This window comes from Pteronotus mesoamericanus, unplaced genomic scaffold, assembly GCF_021234165.1.
Source record: "Pteronotus mesoamericanus isolate MK-2021 breed Mesoamerican mustached bat unplaced genomic scaffold, CSHL_Meso_final contig_557, whole genome shotgun sequence".
Lineage (NCBI taxonomy): Eukaryota > Metazoa > Chordata > Mammalia > Chiroptera > Mormoopidae > Pteronotus > Pteronotus mesoamericanus.
In genome coordinates this window covers 4,711,356-4,720,305 of record NW_026555200.1, presented here as the reverse complement: position 1 = coordinate 4,720,305, position 8,950 = coordinate 4,711,356, and the positions used below count along the sequence as shown (strand labels likewise).

The following is an 8,950-nucleotide window of genomic DNA, read 5'->3' as shown; positions in this document are numbered from 1 at the left end:
CAAAAGTTTGGTGATTAAAAAAAAAGTCTTGGTTTGAGAGCTTCACAGTTTGGGACTAACGGTTTACCACGTGGAGCAGAAGCCGCCCAGGCGGTTGTGGCAACGGTGTTAGCAGGGCAGGCACCCCTAGCAAATAGGGCTAAACGCTAACACCTGAATTCTCCTACCATTCGCCTTGTTAGTTTTCGTTGCTTTATTTTTTTCTTTTCCTTTGAGGGACAGAAACATCGATGTGTGAGAGAAACATAGAGGTGCGAGAGAAGCATCAATTGGTTGCCTCTCAAACGACCTCAACTGGGGTTCCTGGCCAGCAACCCAAGCATGTGCCCTGACCGGGAATTGAACCAGCGACCTTTTGTCTTGGAGGCTAGTACTCAAACCACTGAGCCACACCAGCCAGGGCTTATTTTACTTCTATGGGGTTAATTTACAAACTAAAACAACATATGATACAAAAGCTATGCAATTTTGGAGAACTTTACAACACCCCTCCGGGACACCCAAAGAAGAACAGCCCTGCCACCCTCTGCCAGGCCAGCCTGACCCTAGGCTGCGCCGGAGTTCCTTCCCACCCCGAATACTGTCCATTTGGAAACAAGGCAGCCTCGAGGAAGAGAGCCAGAGAGACCCCGAGAGCCCATGGCCCAGAGGGCCAGCCCTCTTTTATTTCCAGGTGGTCTTCAGCTTCTCAGCCAACCCTATCCTAGGCTTTTCCAGTGCCTCAGTAAGCTCCTCCTACGGCCCCTCCCTACCTCTCCCCAGTGATCTGATCAGATCTCTCTATCACTGGCACCTGAGCAGGACATTCAGGGATTACCGAGGAAAACCTCAAACCTGAGAAAGATTAAATTAAAAAAAAAATCAACCAATCGATGGAAGGATACACAATAAACAAGGCAGGGAGAAGAAAATGACCTAAATGACCCAAACCCAAACAAAATAATCATTAATATCTTCAGAGGAGAAGGAGAAAAAAGAACAGGAGACTTTATCCTTTCCTTCATTCATAGAGAACACATATGAAAGCTGGGGACAGTGAAACAAAGGGCGGGTTTAGGGGAGAGGAAGCAACCGGAGGGCCCAGGCGGGGCTCTCTCTGCCTTGGTTCCATAGTAGGAAAGGAGTGTTAGCCACTGGGAAGTCAGAGGAAAGGGAGCCTGGGAGGTAGGTGCAGGGTGTTCGCCTGGGACGAGCTGCCACTGCCTGCGGCTCCCCTGGTTGCAAGCCTCATGGGGACCGCTAGAGTTCAGGAGAGCAAAGTAAAGATGCACGCCCGAGAGGGGAGAAAGGCGGGGTGGGGTCCAGAGAGAGCCTGCGCCAGGTCCAAGGCTCATTTTAAAGACAGCAATACATAAGTAATAAAAATGGAAAGGAGAGCCCTGGCTGCTGTGGCTCCATGGATTGAGCACTGGTCCGAGGAGCAAAGGGTCGCAGATTTGGCTCTCAGTCAGGACACATGCCTGGGTTCCTGGTGGGGGGCGCATGAGAGGCAACCACACCCTGATGTTTCTCTCCCTCTCTTTCTCCCTCCCGTCCCCTCTCTAAAAATAAATAAATCTTTTTTTTAAAAAATGGAAAAAAGAACCTCTCAAAATGCTGATGGGAGATTATTTATAGCAATTTATGTCCATCTATCAGGCATGAATGTGAATAAAGACACTTGCATGCATGTCAGATGTTTAGTTTTGTGGGTTGATGCCCAACCCACTGAGCCACACCAGTGAGAGCACATGCCAGGTCTTTAAAATTTGCATCCCTTGTCCCCTTTCTCAGAAAGCTACTATCAGATATGTTCCATCAAAACAAGGGAGTAAACCAAAAAATAGGAAGACATGGGGTCCAAGACACAGGAGTTCCAATGGGGAACTCCCTTAGGGGAGGTCTGAAAGCTCACGTTCTTCAGGAGGGCGAAAATGACAGAACACCTGTTGAGTCCAAAGAGCTTTTAAAAACATTTTTTTAGTAATTGTTTTTCTCCCCCCTAAATGAAGTGTTATATACATTTATGGTGCAAATCATTTTAACATAGAAACACATATTATGTTTATCAGTAGTCCAGTTACTGAATATTCCATTAAATATAATCACGAATTAATTATAAATTATAATAGGGCTAAGTAAAATAGTAAGATCTCATAATCAGCAAGTAATTGATTAGCACATCGTTCAGACCCTCATGAAGTGTGTTGTGTCCATAAATCTTAAGAGCTTTAGAGAAATGGTAAACCGTTTGGGGTTAAATTAGCGATACATTTATTGAAAATGAAGCAAATGAAAAATAATCTCCAAAAAACCTCCAAAGTAAAGGAAGGTGCGCCAAAGAGGAAAAGTTATCTTCACACCTCGCCCCAGCTGTGAATGGCATCTATGTAGTTGCAACAGTAAACACTGAATACTGAGCTAACCAAGATTGCCATTTAATCGTTGGGGAGGGGGGTGGGGCAGGGAAGGAGAAAGGTAAATCCTCACCTTCTCTAGTGGAAAACCCATGGACCATGGCTCACGCGGATGGGCTGAGAGGTGGTAATACAAACATGTTCCGCAGAGACAGGAAGGTAAGTACCACGGCCCTCAGCTTAAAGAGGTAAACGTGGCCACCTCCCAGAAGAAAAGCAGACGTACGACTACAACAACCTACGCAGAACTATTTGAATCCCTAAACCAGGGGCACGGCTGGTTTTGAGAGAGAACTAAACTTTACCGTTCTAGATAGGATTCATTTTATTCTCCATCCAACCCACGGCTTGTTTAGATCTCACCACGATTTCTGGGACTTTAGGGGCTCAGGCCGAGTCCTCACCGACCCCCTCCCCCCGACTTCTGCTTCAGTAGGTCAGTCTATGTCTGTCATGTGCACCCAGATGCAGGGTCCAAGGGGTGCACGTTCCAGGGTGCACGTGCGAACGGGAGGCGTTATTAAAGAGAGTGGGGAAGCGAGGGGATTTGCGTGTGGACTTCCGCTTCCAGGCGAGCCATCCTGGTGTCCCAAATGGCTCCGGCTATTTCTGCAACACAGGCCCTCCTCCCCCCTGCCCTCTCTGTTCCTAAATGCCATTCTGACTTTTCCTAGCCCTGTGAGCACCAAATGACATATGCAGAATTCTTAATGAAGCCCGTACCAGGCAAGGACCATCGCTCCCATTTGATGGCGGGGGGCGGCAGGGGGCCGGGGGGGTAACCAGGTCGGCAGCTATGGATGGCTCAAGGCCTCGGAGGGACCCCTCCACCTCCTGCCCACCTTCCCTGCCAGCACCCTTGCCTGGGTTGTCCTGAGGATGGGACTTCTTGGAACCCGCTTACATAGCAGGGGCTCTGGCGGCAGGGCCTCTGGGCGGGGTGTCCCTGCCAGAGCCCGGGCGGGGTGGGGGGCGGGCGGTGTTGGGCTGAGCTGCAGAGGCAGGCAGGGGTCAGCAGGAGGGAGTGGCTTTTGGAAGGCCAGCTACCTGGCCTGTCCGCCCCAGCCGGCTTCCTAGCATGCTCCCTAACGTTCCTGTGCAGGTTGATAGTACCTTCCTCACAAGTGGTTGCCCAGGTTAAAGGCGGGCTCGGGGTGGGTGGGTGAGCCCTCCACATCCAGCTACTGAATCTTCCTCTGCTGCTCCCTGCAGCCCAGACAAGTCTGGGCTTCATCTGGCCTCCCCGGGAGTGGAAAGACCCTGGGGCGCATGTGACATTGGCTCCCAAGACTGTTCCGGGATAGGAACTTGGGCTGGGGACGTTAGCTTAGGGTCAGGCTTGCTGACCAAGGTCACACATGAGGCTCCGAGTGCACTGAGGTCATGGGGCTGAGGCCTAAGGGTGTGGAAGCCAAGGGCGAGTGGCTGGCCTTGCGCCCCGCAAGGTGGCGCTGGCTGCAAAGCTGGCTCCATGCTCCCTGTCCCCCGCCCCAAGAGGACTCCAGTCCCAGCACCTGCTGACTGACACCCAAGGCAGCTGTCCAGGGTAGGGTTGGGACCAGGAGAGTTCTGGCATCACCCCCAGGCTGGAGCCACTCCCTTGTCCCCTCCCTGCCCCCAAACCGCTGGGGATAATCCATCCTCTGGCAGCGCCTCGGGGTTGGTGACCAAATCCTGAGACAGGAGTGGGCTAGAGGTCCCGCCCCCAACCTGCGGCCCATGGGGTGGCTCCTCTCAACCCTGAGACTCAGTCCTGGTCCCCAGGCGTGGCAGGGCGCCCGGGACACTGGCTGGCTCTTCAGCACCATGGAGAGGGCATAGACCTGGTGTGGCTACCCACACCTGCTCCCTCAGCTTCTCAAGGCTCGCGGGGAGCTTCTAGGAATTTACCAGAGGGCACCTGAGAGGTGCAGGCAGGATTTGAACCCCAGCCTGAACCCTCAGCCAAGTGAGGGCACCTGATGCGCTTCAAAGGCCACCGCAACCTGCACCCAAACCACGCAGCCAGCCCTCTCTGGAGCCACCTCCACCTCTACCCTGGGACTGTACCCAACGACCCTCCCGATCCTCCAAAAACACTGTGAGGCAGCCCCACCTTGACCTTGTCAACGCCACGGCCCGGGCCCCAGGGGTCTGCCACCATGTGCGGTGGGGCTGGGTAACGGAATGGCTAAGGTGGCTTCTCAGGACAGATTTGGGGTCCAGTTTGATGACAGCTGTGTTTCTTGGTGCAGGTGGTCAAGGGGCCGGTCTGAGGTCGCATGGGCATGTGGCAGACACTTGAAGGCCCAGCGCCGGGTCCAGCTCAGAGCCTGGCACTCAGAAACGCCCGATAAAGGCTATGACAACCCCTGCCTGGGCCCACGCAGGGTCCGGGAACACACGGATTCAGAACTTTGTTATAAATACATGTGTTTGGTGAGTGAGGGGTGACAGAGGGCGGAGACGGCGCTGTACGCGGCTGTACGGGCTCAGAGGCGGAACGCCACGGAGAGAGGCAGACAGTCCGGCCCGCGGGGCAGGCTGGGCAGCATTCTGGGGCCTGTGACGCTCGGTGGGTGGGTGTGCTGGCGGGGGTCTTGTCCAGAGCTCCCTGGCCCGAGGTCCTGGGTGGTGCTGGCGGCGGCACGTGGGCTCAGCTCACGCCATTCAGGGCCTGGTGGACACGAGGCCTCATCAGGAGGCTGTGGGGCTGCGTGGGGGCTGAGGCGGGCCCCTCAGGAAAGCCCGGGCCCCCTCCCAGGCCTGCCCCCACCAGGGGCTCACCTTGCGGGCAAACTCAGGCAGGACGAAGGCTGCCCGGTGCATGTCAGAGTTGTAGTATCTCAGCTGCATCTGATCAACCTGCTTCTGCGTCAGCGTCCGCACCGGCTCCTGGAAGTGGGTGCTCTGGGGCGGCAGGAGTGGGGCGAAAGAGGGCATCAAGGGAGTGCTCCCCGTGGCCACCTGCCCGCCCCCCTACCCCCGGAACAGCCTGGAGCTCACCGGGTTTTTGCTGCACAGCATGAAGCCGATCTGGCCGCTGGGGTAGGTGGGGATGGTGCAGTAGGCGTAGCTCACCACGGGGAACAGCGACCTGCAGAAGTGCTGCATGTCCTTGATGAGGTCCAGGTGCAGCCACTGGCACTCGCCTGGGGGGAGGCAGCATCAGCATGGGCACCGCTGGCGTGCCCTACCCTGTCCCGCCCCCTCCGGACCCCCGGTGCTTACCCTGGCAACAGAGGATCCCGTCCTCCTTGAGGGCTGTCTTCATGAGCTGGTAATAGGACTCCTTGAAGAGGCTCTCCGCAGGACCTGCAGGGAGGGGGGGTGAGCGACAGTGAACCCTTCTGGCTGAGACCTCCTGACCCGGCCTGGGCGTGGCTGCCCCGCTACACAGATGCCCACAGCTGCCAAGGAGCCGAGCCGGGACTTGAACCTAGGTCTGTGGAATTCAGAAACCAACCCTGAAGAGGGTCTAGGAATCCGCTGCCCCAGAATCTGAGGGGCTGCACACTGCAACCCCGCTCCCAGGGGATTCTCGCGGGCACTGCCCAGGGTTATCGCCACCCTGGGCCTTGGTGTAAAAGGAGGACCCACTTCCTCCCGGGTGCTGGCCTGTCAAGAACAGAGAGGAGGCTGAAGAGGAAACTGGGGCCTCTGTGGGCCAAGGCCAGGGCCCTACTCTCTTCCAGGTCCCCATCCAACCGTGAACTCGGGGCAGTGGCCTGGTCCCTCTGCTCTGCTGAGCCATGTTTGGCAGGGAGGTGACAAGCGAGAAGGGAAAAGCACTGTGCTAGTGCCGGCGGCCCCCTCTGTTCTCTACTCTGCCTTTCGGGCCTGGGGAGCGACGGGGAGGCTGGCTCCTGGGCTGGCAGCTGCCGGGGGGCCCCGGGCCCGCCCCGTGCTTACCCATGGGGTCTGAGGAGTCCGTGATGATAACATCGAAGGCGTCCTGGTTCTGTTTCATGAACTCAAAGCCGTCGCCCACGTGCAGGGTCAGCTTTGGGCTGGAGTAGCCAACGGCCATGCTCGGCAGGAACTTCTTAGACACTTGAATCACATCCTGGGGAGGGGACAGAAGGGGCCAGGCTGGAGCCAGACGGAGCCAAGTGGGACTCCCAGCAGTCCCTTTCGTAGCCCGGTCACCTCAGGCCAGCCATTTACTTCCTAGAACCCCGGTTTCCACATCTGTAAAACGGGGAACACTCTGCCACTTCCCTCACCTCCTCAAGGGGGGCTGGCTGCGGCCTGCTTCTCAGCTGAATCGCCACCGTTCCTGTTCCTTCCCCCCAGACCAAACCGCCCCATCCGAGTGGTTTCCTTGATACTAGAGAGGGTGGCGTGGGCAGCTTCCTCTGGCAGAGCCTTTCCCCACCTTCACATGGCCAGATGCCTCTGACTCAGGCCGGAGCTCAGACCCGCCCCCCAGGGGCCTGCCCTGACCAGCCTCCACCCACCCTCCATGCCTCCGTCATAGCGCCCTTTGCCGCCTCCTTTTTGCTGGACTATCAGCTCCAGTAGGAACGGGGTCTGCCTACTCACCACTCTGCCCCAGGACACAGAGCAGGGGCTGCCACATAGTAGAAACTCATTAACGACAAGCTTGTGCCCTAGGGGCTGGAATGTGCCCAGGCTTTGCCTGGGCCTTACTAAGGCCTAACATCAATGGCACACCTGCTATGTGCCAGGTCCGTTACTGTCCTATTAAATCCTCCCAATGTATTTGTAAAATGAAAAAAAAATCGGCCTAGAAATACTAAGTCACTTGCCCAAGGCTACACAGCCGGTTCACTGCAGAACAGGAACTGGAACCCAGACCCCAGCCGTGCTCAGCACACTCACCTCATCAATCTCGCACTGGACCACGGACTCCACAGAGGAATGCTTCACCACCTCCCGCAGGACGCCCCCGTCCCCGCCCCCGATGATCAGTACCTGGGAGGGGGACAGACAGTCAGGAGCGGCCGGGCACCAGCTCCAGCAGGAATGGAGGATCCCTCTGGTAGGCGGTGCCCTCGCACAGAACCGCCTGGGGTGGGGCGGGGTGGGGGGGGATGTCTTACCCCTCCGAGGCACAGACCTTCCTACTTTACTTGCTACTCTCAGGAACCTGGCCCAGCGTGTCCCCTTTCCCTGAAAACTCCTCCCTAAGCTTCAGGCCTCGGCCAGAACGGTGGCTCCTCCCAGACGGTGTCGGCGCCCAGCCTGCGAAGGGGGCTGCTCTGGCACTCACTCCCCTTGTTCCTGCTAGACTTTTCTGACAACCCTTTGGGAAGCGGAGCAGTGGGCACATGGGGGCAGGGGCTTCAGCACTGTCCTGTGGGCGGCGGAGGCACGGCTTTCCTGTCACCGGGCTCGGGGCTGAATCTTGGTGGGAGCGGGGTACCTTGCGAGGGTTGGGGTGGCTGCAGAGCGGCAGGTTGGCTATCATCTCCTGGTAGGAGAACTCGTCCCTTTCCGTGCACTGGATGACCCCGTCCAACACCAGCACGTTGCCGTAGCTCTTACTGCAGAGTGGGGTTGACAGTCAGGGACCTGGGTCCCCCGGGGTGGGGACAGCATGCCTCCACTCACCCTGGGTTAGAAGAACCTCCCCCACCCTGTGAAGGAGTCTCCGAAGTGAGTACTGGGGGTGACACGTGGCGAGGGCGGGCAGGCAGACCCGCCCGGCGGAGGCTGGGGTGAGACTCCCGTGCGACTCTGACGTGTCCCAGACTGACACGTGGAGCTCGGCGCGTCGGGTCGGCGCAGACTCTGGCTCCCTTCCTGCCGGAGGACCGCCTGAAACGCGAGCCCCCAACCCCGGGAACAGGATGCAGGGTGGGGAGGGGACCTAGGGAGCACATGGGCCTAGTCCACGACAACTTTTGACAGTTCTGCAGGTGGAGGGGCGGGCAGAGACGGCCCAGGGTCGTCGGAGGTAAAGGGCACAAGACGGGTCTGGCAGGAAGAGGGTGGGCTGGGCCGAGATCAGGACAGGAGTCCCGGCCGGTACGCGTGGGGGTGGGCAGCGGGTGGTCTGGGCTGCGAGCAGTCCTAGGGGCTTGGGGGTGCAGGACCGGCTATTGGTAGTACCTACCTGCGGAAGACAAGGATATCCTGGTACCGCGAGCGCTGATGGTGTAGCAGCTGCTCCACCTGCAGGGACAGGGCCTGGCCCGGCCACAGGCTGCACGTCTCGCGGAACCAGCCCTCGCGAATGGCAGCGGGGCCGGAGGCGGTGGGGCCGTCGGGGCCGGGCTCCATGGCGGGTGCGCTGGCGGGCGGCGCGGGGCGCGGACCCGGGACTGCAGGCCGCGCGGAGCCGCAGCACAACGGGACCAGCTCCGCCTGCCGCCCGCGCCGCAACCTAATCCACCCTGGGGGGCGGGGCCTGTTGGCAGGGGCGGGACCCACACCCTCCAATGGTGGCGCGAAGTGGGCGCGCGGCTACTCGGAGGCACCGCCTCCGCCGATGCTCTGAGCTCTCTGATTGGTCTTCGGTCCACAGCGCGGCGCCCAGTGGCTGTGGCGGGCCGTCTGTCCGCGGCATCAGGGTAGTGCGGCCCGCTCGGAGGGGGCCACGTGGGACT

At 58.4% G+C, this 8,950-nt stretch overlaps 1 protein-coding gene across 1 annotated transcript; it reads right to left on the bottom strand.

Moving 5' to 3' along the window:
* Nucleotides 1–3,141: 3,141 nt before the first annotated feature.
* On the bottom strand, nt 3,142–8,723 carry SRM (spermidine synthase). The gene is made up of 8 exons (XM_054579754.1): nt 8,458–8,723; nt 7,765–7,885; nt 7,221–7,313; nt 6,288–6,441; nt 5,607–5,690; nt 5,382–5,527; nt 5,163–5,285; nt 3,142–5,052 (listed from the first exon to the last, which is right to left on the bottom strand). Exons 1-8 carry the CDS (start codon nt 8,622–8,624, stop codon nt 5,032–5,034), a joined length of 909 nt encoding a protein of 302 aa, XP_054435729.1. The 5' UTR covers nt 8,625–8,723; the 3' UTR covers nt 3,142–5,031.
* Nucleotides 8,724–8,950: the final 227 nt, after the last annotated feature.